General features: G+C 35.1%; 1 protein-coding gene across 6 annotated transcripts in view; it reads right to left on the bottom strand.

Moving 5' to 3' along the window:
* Positions 1-23054, bottom strand: part of LOC144968452 (polycomb protein SCMH1-like) — a 39937-nt gene that overhangs the window by 10326 nt on the left and 6557 nt on the right. For 3 of the 6 annotated variants that reach the window (XM_078906837.1, XM_078906835.1, XM_078906838.1), the window contains exons 3-5: positions 7947-8064; positions 5089-5156; positions 1426-1660 (exon numbers count right to left, since the gene is read on the bottom strand). In XM_078906837.1, the coding sequence (XP_078762963.1) occupies positions 1426-1660; positions 5089-5156; positions 7947-8007 (364 nt within the window). In that variant the 5' untranslated portion in view covers positions 8008-8064. Of the gene's footprint in view, positions 1-1425; positions 1661-5088; positions 5157-7946; positions 8065-16712; positions 16874-23054 lie in introns of those variants that run through there. The other 3 variants (XM_078906833.1, XM_078906832.1, XM_078906836.1) reach the window with 3 other exon arrangements.

Below are 23054 nucleotides of genomic sequence, written 5' to 3'. Positions count from 1 at the left end.
CCCATATCTCGAAAAGAAGCCGAATGAACCAAGGTCACATGAACCATGTTTCATAATAATCCACACACATTATATAATTGTTAAAAAGGCAGCTTCTCCGTGACAAATTAACCATTGCATCATAACCTGTGCTCTCATTTATCATTTGTTGCTCACCAAGACTGACAAAAAGCTAAAGCATAACATTTTACCACATTAAAGGGAATGGGTGGTGATAGAATCAATGCCATTGTTAATTAAACGACTTATATTTGTTCCTTCCATTTGATTGCTGGGAAAGAAAATAATTCTTAAAACGTTTGCTGAAGCTCTGAAATCTCTCCAATTAACCAGTTGAAAATATTTCGTAAAAACTTCTGTTACAGGCAGATATTTCCAATTAAGCGACATTCCAAATACCGGCTTTGAATGTAATAACGATGTTGATGATGATGACAATGATGACGAGAGTAATAATAATAATACGGTCAACTCCACTTAATCGCACACCCTCGGGAGTTCAGCTTAGTGTATTGATGAAGCGGAGAGTTTGATTAATCAGAGAAGCTAATAATAGCATCTAAGCCCCAGTTTTCATGTGCAATTCATGTCATAATCAAGACATAGCCTCATTAGAATTGTTTTTTTTTTGTTTTTTTTCGGTTATTTGTTTTTTTTCTTTTCTTTTTTATGTTTTACTAAAAGCAAAATGTGACATTATTGTTATTGTTTGTAAGAATAATAATTGTGAAGCTCTGATTCCTTTCTATTCTGCGTAAGCTACTTATAACCTTTTGTCTCCAATCCCGCCAATGTAGATCATCTGTCAAGCTTTCTTCTTAGATTTAGTGGCACTGTTTGTCGGCCATGTCAAGTTTTACAGTGTTTGTCAGGGGTGGTTTCTCATATTCCGATGACTCATCCTCATCTTCATTATCCAGGCGTTGTCTTTTGTGTGGCTGAACAGAGCTCAGTAGCTCCTGAGATATCAGTTCACCGCTGATGGGTATATTGATGTCCATTGTAAATAATTGATCGAACGCTTCAGATGAAAAGTTGTGTGGAATAAGAACAGCATCGTTAATTTCATATGGCTGTTGGTTGTTACTGCAATCAAGGTGTAGTGATTAAGCGGAGATAGTGTGCGGTTAAGTGGAGAGATTATATAGAAAAAAATCAGTTTTTCGGAAATGTGTAGCGTATAAGCTAAGTGTGCGATTAACCAATGTGTGATTAACCAGAGTGAAATGTAATAATAATAATAATTATTATTATGATAATGATAATGCTAATAATAATAATAATAATAATAATAATAATAATAATAATAATAATAATAATGCATGAAGTTCACTAATTTTCTGCTTATGTTCACTTAGCCTAATAAATTCAAGAATGGTAACTTTTACTACCTCATTTAAAATATTAAAAAGAGAAATATCTTACCTAACGGTGGCTGCAGCATTCCCTGGTGTTTCTCACAGTATCCTACAGGGTGAAGGTCACCAGAATCCACTAGACGCCAAAAGTCATTTTTGTCATCACTGCCATCCAATCTCAACCTGAGTCTTGGCCCTTGCATGTCAATAACAGTAGCAATACAGCTGGACATGTTGTTCCTTGGGTCAATGGCCTCCAACTTCATAGCTTTACCAAACTGGTTGCTGGGAGGTGTCAAAGCCTGAAAAATTTAATTGTAAGGCAGTGGTCATGAATTGTAACATCTATTTTTCTTTCCTAAACAGAAAACGGTGATCAATACTTTACAAGTGATGAAAGATTGAACATGAGAACAAAAATTTCCCATATGAAAAAAAAAGTTATATAAAAATTATTCATTAGACACAGTGTTGCAATTCATTCATTTAAAAAAGTAGCGCTTCGGAGCCATTAGGCCCTTGGCGCTGGAGTTTAACCCTGTTTCTATTGCGTACAATGGACAGCAGCATTGCTTGCTACCCTTTGGATAGGACGCCAGTCTATCGTTAAGTATTTTTCAACAGATATAACAACCCAGCGACCCAATCTCTGCTGGGTGGACAGGGGAATCAGAAAAAAATCTCGACTGCACCCAGGATCAATCTTGGTCCCATTGCGTGTGAAACGAGTGCTCTTTCAACTGAGCTATAGGGACCCCTGAATTCACTAAGTACTGTACTATAGTACAGTGTGCAAATAAAACAAATATACAAGTAATCAGTCTGCGTTGCTATAGAAGAGTTTTAAAATACATTTTTAAAAATTTTCTCCATGGACAGTCCCAAAAGAGCCCTCATATATTTATCACTAAGGTGCAGTCACAGACATCACCTAAAAGAAGAAAACAATGTTTTGTCTTTATGTTTTAAAGGATTTTACAGCTCTTTAAGGTCATTTTAGTGGCAATAAAAAGGAAGAGGAGATAGAAACAAAAAATTATAGATTTACAATTAAAATCACACGAGAAAAAGTAAGACAAAGGGAAATGGTCCAAATATGGAACAGATCTACAGTGTGTTTTTTATTTTTTATTATTGACACATTTCAGGTTTGAATAACTCGGAGAGCCATGTAAGATTTCATCAAACGGTTTTTTGCCACATGTGCAGAATTTATTCCTTTGATAGCTGAGTTATGACGTCATCAGTAGTAAAGGGCAATTTTGACATAAATCATAGTTTATTTTAGCTTTGTCCTTGACAGACAACTCACTGAAAACATTGTCTTCTCGAGATGAAGCAACCTTTTACGTGTCCGGGCATGTACATAAACACAATGACGACATTGGAGGAAACAAAAACCATATTAAGTTATCGAGTGTCATTGCAACTCATTAAAAGTCAATGTCTGGTTTGAATTGACCAGGGAACTAGTGGTCGGTCCTTTCTTGACAACATGGCAGTGACAACAACAAACTATCTGGCCATGTTAGAATCATACAGAGTCCCTCAATTTGATAGTATCTTTAACCTAACATTTTTTCCCAATGGGATGGAGCTCCCCCTCAGTGGATAAAAATGACGGAATTTTTAGATAAACAGTTCCAAAAACCAATGGATCGGCAGAGATGTTCCAATTTCCTGGGCTCCAAGATCACCTGGTCTAACCCCACTTGACTTTTTGAAGAGCAGAGTATATAGAACCCCTGTGAGAGAACATGCGTGACCTGAAGACAAGAATAAGAGAAGCCATTTGCTCTGTCACATTACGCATACTGCAAAAGACATGGGACGAACTGGAGGGACGCTTGCGGCTTGTCATTAAAAATGATGGTGGTAACATGGATCTTTAAATCGGACAATTGCGAAAACACACGATCACAAGTAAGTTATCCGAAAAAGACTTTAATAAATTTGGATTGATATGTTGAAAACCAAAAAATCAATGTCATTGCAGCTGTTCTTGAGTTATTCCAAACTGAAATGTGTTAATGGTTAAAAACAAACACAATGTAAATTATGATTTATGTCAAAATTACCCTTTTCTATGATGACGTCATAGCTCAGCTACCAAAGGGCGCACATTGTTAAAACTTATATCAATCAAAATTTAAATAAATTCTGCAACTATGGCAAAAAAACCGTTTGATGAAATCTTACATAGCTTTGGAGTTATTCAAACCTGAAATGTGTCAATAATTGAAAAAAAACAAAACAAAAAAAACACTGTAGATTTCAGGAGCAAACTATCAGTATATTTAAGTTTGAGAGTTTCTAAAAATCTCATCCAGACATAAACACAGGATCCCACAAAGCGGAATACACATACAAATCATGACATATTCAAAACAAAAAATATAAGAACACTTAACAGAAAGATGATTTTCAAGGGAAAAATTATCATCTCGGAAAGCTATAATTGAAATTGGCTGTTTCCCTCTCAGCCAAATACTTCGGCCAGAACCAGGATAAAACCAAGCAATTTCATTCCAAGACAAAGACAGAAAGCAAGTTGGAAAACAGATATAAGGGGATAGAAGTAAAAGAAATCTGTTATATGAAATGACAATAATGAATTAGATATAACCCCCCTCCCCCTTTCCCCATACAACAATCATTGCATGTTGCTAATTGTTCAGCCAGGTCATTATTATATTTCAAAATCTTATCTTATCAGTAAAAATTAAAGGCCATTTCACAATAAAGTTGTGTAAATTTTACATGATGCACACTGGTTTGATGTACAATAAATGAACATACAGTTGATTTTAGAATAATTCTGCATTAAAATTGTGTTTTTTAAATAGTCAGCTGTATTCAAAGCCACTATTCAATATGTATATATTGCAGAATGTTCCCATTGATTAAAAAATTTTCATAGCCACCAGTAAAATAGACAGTAAAAAGTATATTTTTCAGCACTTACAAAACAAATTTTAAAAATTGACTCTTCCCTCAGACTTAAACTAATGAGTAAGGATTAAATCATTGTCTACATACTGATCCAGTCAAAATTTACCAAACCAGTTCTGAGAGAGTTGTCATCATTGGGTAGAGAATAAAGGCTGTCTTTTCATGTAATGAAAATTCTAATTGTATTCCCATTAATCCATAAATGTATTAAACATATAAAATAACAATCTTGACAAAATTAATCAAACTTAATTCTTCTTGTTCACTCTCTTATCAAAAGATTGAGATTGCCATGTTTTTGAGGAATGTGAATGTGATAGAATGGCGACTTCATGACCATGTCATTTTTCATGTGGCTTTTGCATGGCATTTCTAGGGTGATCTACCCATCAATGACAAGATGAACAAATCTTGTATAGAGTTATCAAAAGATGGTCTGACAGTGTAAAAAAATACAATTGACTGCTATGTTTTCCTCATCGACTTTAAATGATAAAAAAATGATCACCCTTTACAAAAAGGATTTGATTTTACTATAACCCAGCATAACTCCTTATCGTTTTTACCAAAGAGAGTAGTAACAGTGATGCAACCCAATTAACGGTGATTTTTATTTCATTTATTGCATATACTTCCATACCATCAATCTTGCTTGATCAATAGCTATTTATATACAATGTTCACTTACTTAAAATTTAAGTGCAACTGTTATGTTGTCCTTAATACAATGAATGTCAGAGAAAATTTAAGAAAATTGACATGAAAAATACAAATTTACCTGTTTAAATGCACTAACTGAGGCTGGATCTGCATTGTTGTCTTTCAGATATTGCGTCCACGAAAACCCTGTGCAAGTAGAACAATACAAGAAATTCATTTTTTTTAAAATCTCTCACATGACACAAAACCTAAAACATCAGCAATGATTTTCTACACGAGACAATGCCAAAAAGATTACATATGTGGACGGAAGTCAAAGTTATTTCAAGATCATCGTTCCTTAAAACATGGCTTCACATCTATAAGTTTTCAACACTGTACACATCAAGTAACCTGCATAAATGGCCAACTCATCCAAAGTATTATCATAATCACGACTTGAATGAGTGTTTTGTAGTTTCAAGGAACTTGATAATATTCTGAATTATTTTTGATAAAAGAATCGATAATGTTACTAATGTACGAAATTTTGAAAAACCATTTTCAGTTCAGTATTGTTGAACAAGGACAGTCTTCAGGGTGTGCTTTGTCCTGACTGCCTCCTTTTTTTGTTGTAAGTTCAAGTTCACGTTACAACATTTTTGTGACACGTGCCAGTGTTCCAGAACTGCAGTCTTGATTGCATGAGATAAAGGTGTGTCTTAACAGACCTCCCTACTTGAAAATTCTAAAAATCAGTAATCAACATAAAATTCGTCAGTAATAAAATGGTAAAATTTTAGTAATACTAAACCAAACTGTTTCCCTCTCAGCCTGGTATCCGACCAGGGCCAGGACAAAACCAAGTAATCTCATTCCAAGACAAAGACAGAAAGCAAGTTGGAAAACAGGTATAGAGGGGGATAAAAAGACACAGTAAGTACCTCCCTGCCCACTATGGGAGGTCAGGAACCCCACCCAGAATGCCGTATTTCTTTTGGAAGTTTGTTCTGAAGGGTTAGGATGTTTCTAGAAAAGGATCATCTTCCATTGAGTAACAAGTAATTTTCCATTGGATGACGAGTAAGGAGATATAACTCCAGTTTATCGTAAAGATGAGTTGGCAGACATGTGTAGAGACGTTTAAAACATAACATCATAACTTTGTACAATATTCACTCCTTAACAGGAAGCCAATGAAGCTCTTTTAACTAATCTTGCAGCATTATTTTGAATTCTTTGCAGCCAGAGTATTCTCTCGCTGGTGCTGTTCAAAAAGAGAGAGTTACAATAGTCAAGTTTTGATAGAACCAATGATGTAATCAATGTTTTTGTCACATCTGTATTTATGAAGTTTCTATTTTACCAATCTTGTTAACTTGGAAATTGAGGCATTGAGAAAGATACTTCATGTGCCAGTCTAATTTCAATGAAAATGCCAAGATTTTTAACAGCGGATGAACTTAGCACAATCGAGCCATTTATGTTACATGTTACATTTGATATTTCCAATAGACTTTCTAATAATGGGATGACCTAAAATGACAATTTCATTTTTTTCATCATTCAACTTTAACTAATTTATTTGTTGTCATCCAATTTTTTATGTCACGTACAGACTTTTCGATAGTAACTAACGTTTGACTTCGAGCATTTTACTCACATGCCATATATATTTGTGGGTCGTCTGCATATTGACAGTAATCGATGTTATATTTTCTTAGAATTTTGGTGAGTGGCTGCAAATATAATGTACAGAGGATAGGTCCTAATACTAAAACAGAACCTTGCAGAAGTCCATATTTGAGGTTCCTGGCATCTGATATATCTTCTTTACTCTCACTCTCAGTATGCGACAAGTCACATAAGATTGGATCCAGTTCATGGCATTCCCTTTAATTCCAAAACTGTTTGAAACCGATCAACAAGGATTTAATGGTCGATCATGTCGAAGGCAGCAAATAAATCAAGAAGGACGAGGGCGACAATCTTCCTGTTGTCCATTTCAAGTGGTAAATCATCCGTTACCTTTAAAAATGCCATTTCAGTACAGGGTCGTGCTTTGTATGCTGATAGGAATGGCTCTCTCAATATTTGCTTCAATGTGATCTAACAATTGTTTCAAGACAACATTTTCTATAATCTAGGAGAGAAAGGGCAAGTTCGAGACTGGACGATATTGATTTTTTGCTCCAGACAGGAGTTTTTTCCGGTGAAACCGGAGTTTTGGCATGACTGCTTATCACTCATGACCACAATAAAATCACATATAAACAAGTATTTCCATTGGTTAAAAAAAGCTACCAGTAAGAATTTTCATTGGTTAAGAATATCCGCGAACGAGTGGGCATACCGATGTGACGTAGGTGCTTTGCCTGACATCCGTGCTCAATGTACATAAGCAGTATTGAATAGCTTTGATTTATCCATCTCACATTTTACATCGTCGCAACTTCAAGTTCATGATTTTTTATTTTATTTTTTTCTAATCCAAGGCCCTCCTTTCTAATGGTCCTCTTAACAAGTCAAGTCTACAACTACAACGGCAAACAGAAGGTTGACAACCCTATCACTGAAAAGAAAGATCCAAGTTGATTATATTTTCTGTTCCCCTGGACATTGCCTTATCCAAAGTCTACTGTAGCTCTGTGGGAATAGGGTCGAGCTCACATGATTTTGATTGACTGAGTTGGATGATAGTTCGAATCAAAGCTTAAACAGTACTTTTTTACAAAAACATATAATTAAGTCTCTGTCAATATTTAACATTTGTTTGATATCAATATATTTCTTCTTTTTGAGTAATAACTGAAAGTATGTCTGTTTGTGTGAGTATATTTGTAGTCATATATGTGTCAGTGCTATTTCGTTTTTGTCATTCTTCTACCTGTGAAGCACATAGAGTATGACCTAGTCATGGTTAGCGCTATCCAATTATTATTATTTTATTATTATTAAGGAAGAAATAAAATCAGGGGTAAAAATAAAACAACAAACCTTGCTTTTCTTGCAGGTAAGACCATCCAGGGGCTCCCTTAATTGATGAGGTGGACATCATGCAAAATTTACAAATTCAAGATGAAACAAAAAAGACCTGATTCATATATCACTGAGTCTGGGGAAATAAATAAAACGTCATTTTATCAATCTGAAAATAAATAATTTCATAATGAATTCCCTGTTTCTTCAGTTAGTTGGAGTGAATATTTCCTCAGGATAGGTTTCACATTACAATTGTGACCCTCCACCTCGAAACGGTATTAAGTCGGATTTTTCAATTTTGGGTTTTTGGTACCCAATCACAGCTTATTTTATGCTTTAAAATTTGATATCAAATTTATAAAACTCTGATTATTCATTGCCGAGATATGACCGTTTGAAGTAGGGAGAGTGTAAAAATCAAGTTTTGAGAAAATCGACTTTGAGTGAGGCACCGTTTTCATGCACAGTCAAATCAATGGGCAAAGACAGCTCCATAGATATGGACATCGAAAATTTGACGAGAATAGTAAAATTTGGCATGAGCTTAGAATATATAGTGCAACCTCTGGATAACGACACCCCTGAATAACGACAATCCCTAGATAGCGACATTGACCTCTGGTCCCGATTTTTTAGCTATATGTTCTTAGTAATAAAAACCCCCAAAAGCGACATACATTTTAGTAAAACCCCTGTTTAGCGACATCGATATAATAATAATAAGCAGTTGGTACCGATGGGGGTACCATCTTCATCTCGTAGTCTTAACTTATAAAAAACGCCCCCCCTCCCAATGAGATCGCTTTGTTACGGACCAATCAGAACACATGTTTACTACACTGCATGGAACCAGCACTTGTTCATATGGAACCACAGTAAAAGAAGTTTATCAGTGGATGGAACTCTCAAGGGTCCATTAACTTTCCATGTTAGCTACCTGTCTGAGGTCAGTGGAGGTTAACTGATATCAGGCAATGCCGTGTCCAATGGGGGTAATTATGGATATTTATGGTCTTATGGTATGTTGGAATAGTGGAGAAAACAATAACAGCCTCTTCACTTTATTCTTTTCATTTGAAAAATCAGTTGTTTATCTAAAAACAGTAGTCCAAATTTTATCTTATTGTGGCTAATAATAGGTTTTTTGTTTGTTTGTTTTTATATTATCCCAAGGTGTAGATCTACTAATGTTTAAGTGCTTGTGAATTTTGATGCACTTAAATAAAATTTTTGGAATTCAAAACTCATCAACAGTAGTATCGCATGGATTTGACTTAAATTAAAACCGAAACTAAATGTGTGTATCTGTGTTCTTGTGTAGTATTATCAAGTTGGCACTTGATTTTTCTTATTTATTTTTAGTTTTGTCAAATGGCTTTCGGGCACTGTTTACGATCAAAACAATGACAAGACACAATGGAAAGTAAAAGCATAACTGTTATATCCTTTGTAAACAGGAGAAAATTTGACGAGAATAGTAAAATTTGGCATGAGCTTAGAATATATAGTGCAACCTCTGGATAACGACACCCCTGAATAACGACAATCCCTAGATAGCGACATTGACCTCTGGTCCCGATTTTTTAGCTATATGTTCTTAGTAATAAAAACCCCCAAAAGCGACATACATTTTAGTAAAACCCCTGTTTAGCGACATCGATATAATAATAATAAGCAGTTGGTACCGATGGGGGTACCATCTTCATCTCGTAGTCTTAACTTATAAAAAACGCCCCCCTCCCAATGAGATCGCTTTGTTACGGACCAATCAGAACACATGTTTACTACACTGCATGGAACCAGCACTTGTTCATATGGAACCACAGTAAAAGAAGTTTATCAGTGGATGGAACTCTCAAGGGTCCATTAACTTTCCATGTTAGCTACCTGTCTGAGGTCAGTGGAGGTTAACTGATATCAGGCAATGCCGTGTCCAATGGGGGTAATTATGGATATTTATGGTCTTATGGTATGTTGGAATAGTGGAGAAAACAATAACAGCCTCTTCACTTTATTCTTTTCATTTGAAAAATCAGTTGTTTATCTAAAAACAGTAGTCCAAATTTTATCTTATTGTGGCTAATAATAGGTTTTTTGTTTGTTTGTTTTTATATTATCCCAAGGTGTAGATCTACTAATGTTTAAGTGCTTGTGAATTTTGATGCACTTAAATAAAATTTTTGGAATTCAAAACTCATCAACAGTAGTATCGCATGGATTTGACTTAAATTAAAACCGAAACTAAATGTGTGTATCTGTGTTCTTGTGTAGTATTATCAAGTTGGCACTTGATTTTTCTTATTTATTTTTAGTTTCGTCAAATGGCTTTCGGGCACTGTTTACGATCAAAACAATGACAAGACACAATGGAAAGTAAAAGCATAACTGTTATATCCTTTGTAAACAGGAGAAATACACATTCTGACGTTTTTGAGACGTGATTTCTCTCAGGCACTGTAATCACGGGTCTCAACACGCCCCCTTTTGCCGCCATCTTGAAAACCCCGGAATAACGACACCCCTGGATAACGACATAATTTTCAGGTCCCGGGCGATGTCGTTATCCAGGGGTTGCACTGTACCTTTAATAATGGACATACAAATTTTTGAAATAATCCAATTATTACTTTTGTAGATATTCATTATTATGTAAGATATCCTTAAAATAAATAAAACACCTAAAAAATTGCCGACAATTTTATGACACTGCTCACTTCTTGCAGAATTTTTTATATTTAAACAAAGAATCAAGGAAATAAGAATTATTAATGTGGCATTTTTATCTATTTAATACAGGAAATACGAATGGTAGCTATTGTAGTAGTGGTGGCAGGGATGATGTGGTAGTAGTAGTTGTAGTAATAGTGGTAGGGATGATGATGTGGTGGTAGTTGAAGAGGTGGTGTTAGAGATGATGATGATGATGTGGTGGTAGTTGTTGTAATATTGATATTAGTATTAGGGGTGATGATGTGGTGGTAGTTGTTTAATAGTGGTCGTAGGAATCTGATGGATGATATGGATGATAATAATGTGGTGGTGGTAGGGATGATGTTGCGGTGGTAGTTGTTGTAGTAGAGGTGGTAAGAATGATGATGTGGTGGTAGTTGTTGTAGGGGTGGTAGGGATGATGGTGTGGTGGTACTATAATGGTCAATTTTTTAATTTTATATCGAGGACAAAAAGTAAACCAGTATTTTCCGGGGATAGCCGTTATTTTATACAAATTTCTGGGACAAATCCGGAAATTCCGGGACGGAGCTAAGAAAATTGACACCCCTCTTTAAGTATAGTTGTTCACATTGAATTGAAGTTCTACATAAGTATAAATTTTGCGTCTGCAATTTGGATCTTTAATGTTAAGGGGAGGGGCGACACCTGAAATATCGATTTTTGGGTCAAAATATAAAATTTCAGTTTTTTATTTATTATCAAAGAACAATCATTTTTTCACATATTTTCAGCACTTAGATGGTGATTTGGATAATATAAAGTTTGTAAATCGTCTTTCATAACCATGGAAGTCGACATGAAAATACCAAACTTTTCAATTTTTTGTGAGAATTCAACTGAAAATAATAGGACTGAAAAGCGTTATAATACATATCGATGTTGTAAATTTTGATATCGATAGTTTAGTCTGCTCTTTGCCCGTCTATTTGACACGGTTTCAGTCTCATAAATATCAGAATATGGGCAGGGGAGGAGTTTATAAACTGTTAGTCGCGAACAAAGATTGTGTGTCAAACAGCTGATAAGAGGTCAAGTTGTCAGGTAAATACAACGTGATCACGAATGGTGCGATCTGATTGGCTGACCTTGTTCTAGACCTCTGACTCCGCGCCAGGGATTGGATGTTGAGTCAGGGTGAAAGTTCGCCTCTCTTACTATTATATTTTACTACGATTTGTTTACCTTTCGATTGATCAGTTGTTTTATCAAATTTTGACCCGTATTCACGTTAATTATCTCTAAATATTTCCAATTTTTACTGGATTATTATAAATATACCTAAAGTGACAAAAAAATCCAAACGTTGGCAACAGTTATTTGCTACAAAAGCCAAGAAAGCAAGAAAGTTATGATGGCTCGTGGTTGACCCGTGACTACAAATCTTTGATTGGAATTTGGTGTGTGATAGTAGTATTATGATAAAGCGATTCCAAGCAATACCACAGCGGAAAGAAATGAGATGGGCTATTCTTGCTGGTCTTTACCACGGTTATTACACCAATGACTTCCCTCAACATAGGTATTGTCCTCCTGAACCGGACTCCAGATGCTTTTATAAAAAAAACATATTGCTGCCCATGTGTATCCTGTTGACACAAGCAGCGTGTAAATACACCTTTGAATTTTGATTTAATTCATGAGCACTTGAAGCCTGTATATGCTTTGTTGAAGTGTTGTGAGATGAAGACAACACAAAATCCAAACGAAAGGTTTCATAATTCTGTTTGGTCAAGATGCCATAAAACATACTTCCATTCCCTAAAAAAAGTTGAGTTTGGTGCAGAGTATAATTTTGGTCCAATAGAAATAACATCCCTGAAAGTGTCTTTGGGCATCGGTGGACTGAATGAACACTCCCAGATGTTGAGTCAGCAAGCAGAGTCAAAAAGACTTGACCAGAGCATAAGGGTTGCTCAACAAAAAGAGAAAAAAAAGACGCAAAATGAAAGCTCAGACCCGTGAAAAAGCCCAGAGAGAGGCAGAAAAAGAACACGGGGACCCTCATACGGTGCTGATATGTTTTGAGCTGGTTGTACCGTTTTGTCTTATTATTTTCATTCATTGTTATCTTTGATCTCGTTTTTCTCAAAATGACATTTTTTAACACTATTTTTTATCTTATTTTGTCATTTATCAATCAATTTGTTTAAAACTTTGCATGTCTAGAGCTATAGTGATTATCTAAAATCATACAGAAGGAATTTTAAATATCTTTATTATTTTTTGAAAAATTGACATTTTTATGTCAAAAAACATGATTTTTATCATACCGAAAAAATATAATTTTTAAAAATTTGTAAATAAAAATCTATTTAAAATATTTAAAAAATGCTCTGTATTTTTTAAAATAATATACAAATATACAACCATGCCAAATTTCAAGAAAATTCCATGGAAACTTATTGAGAAAGTAACTTTTTAAAATAGCACCCAGAGAAGAGTAAAATCCAAGATGGCGGCCGTCACCATGGCAACCGGACACGCCCACCAAAATAAATCACATGGTTCGAATCCATTGGTCATAGGCAATGTCCCAATATAAAAAGATATTGGATATAATCATTATTCTTGAAAATAGTTTCAGGTGTCGCCCCTCCCCTTAAGGTTGTAAAACCTGGTGTCAATTTGTCTCCTCTTTTATAAAACGTCAGTTCAAGTTGAACAACTTCAACTACGGGGAGAGGGAAGGTGGTAGTGGTATTAGTATTAGTAGTACAGTCCACTCCGGATAATCGCAACACCTTGGGAACCGAAATTGATTTTGCTGTCCACTGTTGTAACATTTTATATTATGAAATCAAACCAGTTGTTGTAAACAGTGTTCTTAGTCCACCACAGACAGCAATTTGATTGAAACAAAAACCATACATATGGTAGCCCTGTAAATATCTTGGCAAGCAAATCCGTTTCGATGCAAACCGACATCTTTCACTCCTTTGTCCTCAATATTTGTAAGAATCATGATTAGCCATAATGACAGACAATAAACTCTCGCCAAACCCATGGTCACAATGCACAGTCGTCTATCCCAAAACAAAGGATAATGCACAGTCTCTCTTTACAACTGTCATAATCTACCTGTTGTCTATACTAAGCCCAGCCCCTTATCTAATGGTCACAGATGACCTTACAAACCCATACTGCAAAGGCCAGCCCTCTTTTGTCTCAAGGTGACACACTACTGTACCATTAAATCCCACCCAATCCCCTTCAACAGTCATGATTCCACCGCGATGAAAATTAATGAGATTTTGTTTGTTTGATTTCTTGTAAGTGCCACTTTTTGAGGTCGAAAATTTGTTGCGATTAACCGAAGCTAGTTGCAATTAACCAATGACGTTTATATATAGAATTAATTACGTTTCTTGGGAAATGTTGCGATTATCCAGAATTAATTACGTTTCTTGGGAAATGTTGCGATTATCCAGAGTGGACTGTATTAGTATTAGTATTATTTCTTGTATAATTATAATGGAAGTGGAAGTGAAAGTGAATGGGCTTCCATCCATTCTGTCTTTGCATTTTAGAGGGAATGTCTTTTTGATTTTGAGGCACACTTCTATAATTTATAGTTGAAAGTTCATAAGTTTATGTTTAGTACAATTGAGCATAAAGTAAAAATTTGAATATAAATATAAAATTAAAATATTATTATTATTGACGGACAGAACAAAAGGCAAAGAGGAGTGTCTGTGTGAATGATGCAAGAACGGCAGAACATAGATTTTAAGTTTAATTTTAAATCAGGGAGAAATTAAAACTAAAAACAATCAGGTATAAATAATACCTGCAAAAAAAAATAAAATAAAACTACGTTAATGATTAGGAGGTATAACTTATAATACAACAAGTGCAATAACTGGACTCCCTCCCCAACTTGGCTGTCATTATCCCCAAACACCTGTCTGGGGATAACAAAATTTTTTTATTCCCAGACACATATTTGAATCTCCGCTCTTTTAAACAATTATCCACATTCCAGAATATGGAACGTTTCCAAATGCACATAGAAATAAGGAAAGTTAATAAAATATCTATAAAAACAAAATTAACCAACATTAAATCAGTTGTTACTACATATACACAATATGCGTCGACTTCGAAGTGGGTGTCATGGCCGAATGGTTTAGTTGTCTGCCCTTACCAGAATCAACGTTACGGGTTCAAATCCTGGTTCTGCCACTTTTTTTTTTAGTTCCATCTTCTTTTTACAGAACGTTGCAAGGGTAAATGTCCCATCCATCCTCCCCCCACCTCTTTCTTTTTTTTAAAAATAAAAAACTCTCTCTCTCTCTCTTCTCTTGGTTCCTTTCTAGTTTCTAACAAATTGTCATATTCGTCCCCACTCCGATCTCAAAAAGTGTCTAAAAAGAATAAATAATTAAAAAGCAAACAAACAGAAAGATTCAGAGAGCGACCAAATAGTAAGATAGAGGAGAAAAAAACAAACTATAATTATTTTTTTTAATAAAAACAATTTTAAGAAATTCATGCTCAGAAACGGAACAAAAGGCCAAACAAAAAAGAGAAAAGAATTTTTAAGAATAGACTCGCACAAAAAAGAAAAAAAAAAACAAAATGAGGTGGGGGGAGAACATTTATCCCTTGCAACGTTCCGTACAAAGAAGACGGAATTTTAAAAAAAAAAATTTTAAAACATGGCAGAACCAGGGTTCGAACCCACAACGTCGATTCTGGTAAAACTTCCAGGGCAGACGACTAAACCATTCGGCCATGACACCCACTTCGAAGTCGACGCATATTGTGTATACGTTGGTTAATTTTATGTTTTTTTAATAGATATTTTATTAACTTTCCTTATTTCTATGTGAATTCGGAAACATTCCATATTCTGGAATGTGGATAATTGTTTAAAAGAGCGGAGTTTCAAATATGTGTCTGGGGATAACGAATTTTCATTATCCCCAGACAGTACAGGTGTCTGGGGATAATCACAGCGCCCCTCCTTTTTATTCTGAAGTCGAAGGGTAGAGAAGAGTCAAAAATATTTAAGGGGCAGTTTGGGTCTAATTATTAGGAAAATCCTTCGAAAAATTGATTTTGAGATTTTGGTGGAAATTGATATTTTATTACCCTAGAAATAATATAATTGAAGTCCAAATTCTTAAAGTAGACTATAAAGGCATGAAAAATGGTATAGATAGTAAGAAAAGTGTGAAAAACGGGAAGCTATTTTGCTATTTTCTCAAAATGTCATATTTCTAAGGGTATGGGATACTGTGTCAAACGTTTCTCTGAATCTATTCAATGAAATTTTCTTAAAATTTCCACAGTTATCACAGAGATAATGTATTGTGTCACCATAGAGAGATTTTTTTGATAAGATATGTGAATTTTGAATTATAATCCTAATTCTGAATTTTTAACATCAATTTTGTCATAACATTTTGAGTCTCAACTTTGTAATGTTCTAATAAAAATTCCATAAGCTAAAGCCGTAAAATCTCTCTATGGTGACACACTATAGTACAATGTTGACAAGAGGGAAAAATGTGGAGGTCATTCCTTCATTAGTTTTTGTGGAACATTTGCCACAAAATTGTTATATTTTTTTGTCAGACCCCCAAATTAGGTCGGAAAATGGGTATCAACACTGATGATTAAAATTTTTCACCATAAATGTTGTTTTTTAACCTATAATGACGATACAGAATGATTAAAACCGTCCAATAACATTGGTAATTAAAAATTTTTTTGAAAAGACCCAAACCGCCCCTTTAATTAACATTAAAATTCTATTCTAATACTAATAGAAGACGTATAGACTTAAGAATTACTAATTCAATTAGAAGTTAAGAATCTCTACAATTCAATATAATACTTAGAATATTGAATTAGAAGATAAGTCTTAGTCAACTTATACTTATAGTTATAGTCACTTGACTTGACTTAGATAGATCTAGACGTCTAGATAGACAGACTTAGTCCTCTTACTCTTCTACTTCTTCTTACACTCAAAATCAAAGCTTTTTATTTTTACAATTTATGATTAACAACATTTAGCAAGAGAATATAAACTCTGAATACAATTTGTTAATTACAAAGACGCTCATGAATAAATGCCTTCTTGTATTTATGATTTATTATTATTTTTTAGATACAATCAAGATGCTGCATAGTTGTTTATCAATGACGCCATATTGTGGCGCTCTCGAAGTCATCACTCTTCAAGCGTCAAATTTGGAGAGAAAAAATATTTCACGATAATCGTCGAACGTTGTCCGAAACGAATGTCAGAACTCGTGATGTAATTCAATCGGCGGGTAGCTAGTTGTTTTGTATTTTTGCAGACTCAAACGACCATAATAAATTGCTGAGAAGGAGATACTGCCGGGAGAGAGAGAGAGAGAGAGAGAGAGAGAGAGAGAGAGAGAGAGAGAGAGAGGGAGAGAGAGAGAGAGAGGGGAGGGGGCGGAGGCGTAGTGGCTACCTGCTCCCTCAAGTAGTTGAGTAAATTCTTGTGACAGGTATAGCTGCAATGAGTTTAATCTTAGGTGTTCTCTACCGTTTTTTTAAAGTTATTATTATTATCATTATTATTATTATTATTATTATTATTATTATTATTATTATTATTATTATTATTATTATTATTATTATTATTATTGTTATTGTTATTATTTATTATTATTATTATTATTATATAATAATAATAATAATAATAATAATAATAATAATAATAATAATAATAATAATAATAATAATAATAATAATAATAATAATAATAATAATAATAATAATATCATCATCATCATCATACCATATCATCGTCATTATTATCATTATTATTATAAGTGCTCGAGTGCCGTGAGATAATGTGAGCTTGGTTTCGATTACCTAAGAATCAAGTTTACGCCGCCTACAACGGAAATCTAACAGGTCTGACAGCACAATATCACAAGAACAGCATTACTACTACTACTACTACTACTACTACTACTACTACTACTACTACTACTTATTACTACTTACTATTATACTATATATATTATTATATTATTATTATTATTATTATTATTATTATTACTACTATTACTACTACTACTATACTACTACTACTACTTACTCTACTACTACTACTACTACTACTACTACTACTACTACTACTACTACTACTATATACTACTATTATTACGTACTATACTACTACTACTACTAACACTACAACTAACTACTACTACTATACTACTACTACTATTATTACTACATTACTACTACTACTACAACAACAACAACAACTACTACTATACTACTAACTACTACTACTACTACTACTACTACTACTACTACTACTACTACTACTACTACTACTACTACTACTTACTACTACTACTACTACTACACTACTGCTGCTGCTGCTGCTGTTGCTACTACTACTACTACTACTACTACTACTACTACTACTACTATGCTGATATGTGGTCTTGTGGTATGGCACTCGCTTTCGGATCGGAAGGTCCTGGGTTTGAGCCTTGCTCGGCGCCTAGTTGACGTCCTTGGATAAGGATCTTTACTTACATTCTCTCAATGTACTCGGGTATAAAATGAGTGCCTGGCCTGTTCGAAAAATGTAATAACGCCAATAGGCGTCTTGTTAAGCGGAGCTATTGGCCAGGGACCCTTTGTAAAGCACTCCGAGTACGTTTATTAGATTTTGCTCCATATAAAACCTCAAGTTAAAAAAAAAAACTGCTACTGCTGGCTGCTACTATGACTTCTTATTCTCCTTCTGGCTGTCTGAAAACTATAACAAAGAGCTGAGTGACGTCAATTTCGTTTCTTCTATATTCATACCGCGTGTGTTTAGATTGATAGTGTGACTGTCGATGACGGCACAATGAACTGATCGCTTAAAAAATGTCCCAATCTACACTTTTCTGAATTGATAATCACCCAATATCGGAGCTTTCTCGGTGTCTCAAACGCCTCTGTGTTATATTGTTATTTGAGAATAGAGCTCATAAGCTTTACTGCTAGTTTGCCAACAAACTTTCATGGTGTTTGCGTGTTGACCTCATGGCCTCAAAAGAAGTCGCGAGAGGGGCTCAAAGTAGTTACAACGTTTAAGACCATTTTTAATTAATTTTTTTTTTTTTTTGAGTCGGGGAACGCGTCCCTCTCAATGCCAGGCGGAGTTGACGTATCAGTCGGGCCGTGGGTTCGAATCCTCATAGCCGCAACGTTTTTATTCTTTATTGTATTCTGGTACTTTTCTACTCACTTCACTTCTTGTCGTTATGCTTCGAGCAGTGGTTTTCAAACACCTTCCGCGCATCGTCCCTTTTTCACAGAGCCATGTCCCATTGCCTCCTACCATTAACATCTCTAAACAAATTTACAAACTTCTGACTTGCTTTATTAAAACAAAATAATACTGAACATGTCTATCTTAGAACTAATGATTCCCAAGATATACTAACACTGCTTTTATTAACAGTTACCACATAAATTAAATCACAACAATGAAAAAGTTCAAGTATAATCCAGTAAGAAATACCAGATGAAAACAACGGAAGAGTCAAACAATGAACGATTCAACAATGATTTCAATCAGATCATGTATGCAATGAATGATAACATTGCCAGACTATTTTTATCCTTAACGTTAAACTGCTGGTGGAAAAAGACCAGTTTTGTTGATCGAGACCAGACCCTTAACTTGGCCGAAAATTTGTAAAATATAATTAAAGATTCTTCTTTCTATTTTTTAAAGAAGTGATTTATTATAAATTTGTCTGAAATCCTGAAAAAAAGTTCAAGAATTTTCCCCTAAATTGTCAGCAAAAAGTCGATTTGGACATCCGCGGCCAAACTGGTAACTGGGTCATCTCGACAAATGCCCACAGTTGACCACACACATACCCACATCACACGCACAGGTGCAGAATACACAAAACGAAAGACTCGTAAAATGTATCAGCCTATCAGACAAGGCAATTCAAAGCGGTGGCCAGACCTGTAATCGATGATAATGCCTCCTACCATTGTCTACTGATAGTACAGACAGACGGACAGACAGACAGACAGACAGATAGATAGATAGATAGATAGATAGATAGAGAGAGAGAGAGAGAGAGAGAGAGAGAGAGAGAGAGAGAGAGAGAGAGAGAGAGAGAGAGAGAGAGAGACATATAGACATACAAATTGATAGATAAATACAGCCAAAGATAACATATTGCACTGTAAGCATTTGTCCCGATGGTTGTCCGGCCCCGTAGAACGTAAAATTTCGTCGGCGACTCGTCCCGTATGAGAAGTCGCTGCTCCTAACCCGTCTCATAGTGTGCTTTGCCCGAGTCTCTTGCGTGCTGTGGTATCACATAAGGAACTGTGTTTTCAGTCCACCAGTGGACTGAAAACACAGCCGTGTATTCAGTCCACCGGAAATAAAAATCTTTAAAAGGACCAAATATCGTATATAATTTATACCTTAATCGATAATAAAGACATTGATATTGACCCTATTATAGGCATCATCAGAAATGGACAGGCATATAATTTATGGCAATTCAACGGCTTAATAATAATCATTTACAGCGTTTTATTTACTCTCGGGAAGTCTTGATTGAGAGTTGTTCGAAATCCGGCTCCTGAAATAGATCTCAATTCTCGATACCGATATATCAATTATTGACGAGATTCTTAGCTTGCTGCCAGATGACCATGGGCCTGGCCAATTTGAACAAAATTGGCCACATAGAGAATATTGTTTCTACAATTAATTGAAATTAAGATTTATATCTATTTTTAATTTTACCTAGGCGGTTAGAATTTTTGTGATTATGAAAACCGATGAGTTTTCCAAAGAGATCAGTTTTAGCATTGTTTGCCCATCTAAGGTTCTATTCGGTCACTTTTCACATTGATCACTGGCCTTGAGCACGCCCGTACCTTGAGGCCTAAGGCCTTCATCCCTTCCCCCCCCCCCCCCCCTCCCACCCGCCCCAGTCTTGACTTTGTCATCTTTCAACATCCTTTCTTTCAAAACCATTCCGTGTCCTTTGTCTTGTAGAGCTAGTCCATTGTTCATTGTCTATCATTTGAACAATGGCTACTCAGACGCATGAACCCTCGAGTTCTTCGCTTGATTTGTATGTTGGAAGAAAGTTTAAAACATTAGATGAATTCCTGAAAGTTCTCGAGCTAAGGAAAGGAAGAGGTGAAACGTGGGTAAAAGCAACGGGTGGCAGCACTGTATCCTACGTAAATAAATTCATAAAGAATGATGAGCGGCATTATCCGAGGGTCTTAGGATCAAAATAGGCAACTACAAATGTTTGCACAGTGGAACCAGTTCGTCAATCGCCAAGGAAAGATAGTTCCTGCAGCTTTACTATTATTTATATTGCTTTGTTCATGTACTACATGTTTTTTTTTTTTTTTTTTTTGTTAGAACAGTTTATTTGACGGAATAGCAAAGTTGATTTGCCAATAAGGAACTTTCAGTCTAGCTGCTAGGACATTGCTTTGCTCTTGGATCTACTGTATGTTATACCTACTTCTTTTCTCTGTCAAATTAGTTTCCCTTTGCTTTAAATTTTCATTTGGTGCGTTAGCAGGTAATTGCAGGCTTGACATCTGAGTGCAATTGGAATGGACTGTTTGAACATTATTATATTATTATTATTATTATTATTATTATTATTATTATTATTATTATTATATATTATTATTATTATTATTATTGTTATTATCATTATTATTATTATTATTATATTATTATTATAATAATTATTATTATTATTATTATTATTATTATTATTATTATTATTATTATTATTATTATTATTATTATTATTATTATAGTTGTATTTTTTATCACCATGCACTTTTCACTACATTTTGTCTTGCCTTTTGAAATAAGGTCGTTTAATAAATATTGGACTGAAATCAAACTACATACAACCTATTTGTTTAATCTTTTCCCTCATTGTTACTTTGATTTTATGTCACTCGTTGCATCTTTGTATTCTGTTCTCGAATTCATGAACAGCCACTTGAATATAGGGGATAATTAATTCCAATAGACATTGCTGTGAGATTTTGTCCTCGTCCTGGAGTACTGTGGGTGGAATTCCCCTTAGGGTAGGGGAAAGCTGACTGTCTTGGGTGGTTGTTGATTGGCCCTTTACTTTGCTGTCTTCCCCATCGCAATTTTATCATTTATTCTTTCCATGTTCTTGTTCTGGAACAGAATTGAGACCATGTGGCTCCCCCTGCCTGGAATCATATAGTAGGAGAGAGATAGTTAAATGACTTTGCCCAGCATTTGACATGTCTGTGAGAAGTGATACTTTTATTTTTTTATTTTTTTTTTATTTTTGTAAATCATCTCTCTGACTCTGAGTCTTGATGGAATATGAGTATGAATTACCATCTAGTATTTATCTCCTTTTGGCGAGAAACCCCGTCTCAATGTCTGCGTATGTTGATACTTGGTGGTCATACATTGGGTAGACTGCTGCTGTGACATATTTAGGCTTTACTCTTAGGTGCCTGTGACCCAAGATTGCAGGCATTTTTTATGTTTTGTGTACATTTTTCTCTTTCATTAAAACGACCGCAAAACGTCATAATCTCACCCCATCTCGGTGGACTCTTCATCCGTCAACATCCTGACTAAACTATCACTTTTTCCCTTTATACTAGACCATTTGGATTCCATGTCATTTACTGTCACCTCTATGTGTACAGTTCTTCGGGACCATTTTGTTTAGCCTAGGCCTGGGATCTTGAACGAAACGGTACATATGTTAGCTTTTATAATAATTTGCATTTGCACCCATTTGAGTGTATGATATGCTATCTACGTAGGCCTTTTAAATGGCGAATTTGTCCCCAAGTGTAATTGACCCCCCCCCCCCCCCAAATCATGAACAGGGAGATCACTTGCCATTCCCCCCCCCCCCCCCCCCCCCCCCCGCCAATACGTTTTTGCTCCTGTCTTGGAATAAAATTACTTGGTTTTGTTCTGGCCCTGATCGGATACCTTGGCTGAGAGGAAAGCAGTTATTTGTGTAGTTAGTTGTTGGAGATTATGGGGTTTCTCTCCTTGTAAGTCACCTCCTTGTTTTGTAATTTATGTAGTGTTGTATTTTTTTGTTGTGTGTGTATAATGATTTGTAATCGAGTCTATCTGTTTCAGTTGTATCATGTGCTTGTGTCTGGTGAGACTTTTGGGTGATCTCAAACTAAGTACACGGATGGTCCGCTATTGGAATCTACAACTGTTCCCTTTTTGAACCATTTCCGTTTGCCTTATAAATTTTTTCTCGTGTGCTAATATAACTTCCTTTCTCCTATCCCTAAAATCACCTCAATGTTTTATGACTATTATAAGTGCCATCAAACCTTCAAAAACAAAGTCCT

This window comes from Berghia stephanieae, chromosome 3 (genome assembly GCF_034508935.2).
Source record: "Berghia stephanieae isolate SIO BIC M18660-M18661 chromosome 3, UCSD_Bste_1.3, whole genome shotgun sequence".
Taxonomy (NCBI): Eukaryota; Metazoa; Mollusca; class Gastropoda; order Nudibranchia; family Aeolidiidae; genus Berghia; species Berghia stephanieae.
The sequence above is the reverse complement of the archived record's forward strand: the minus strand, read 5'-3'. Positions and strand labels throughout refer to the sequence as shown.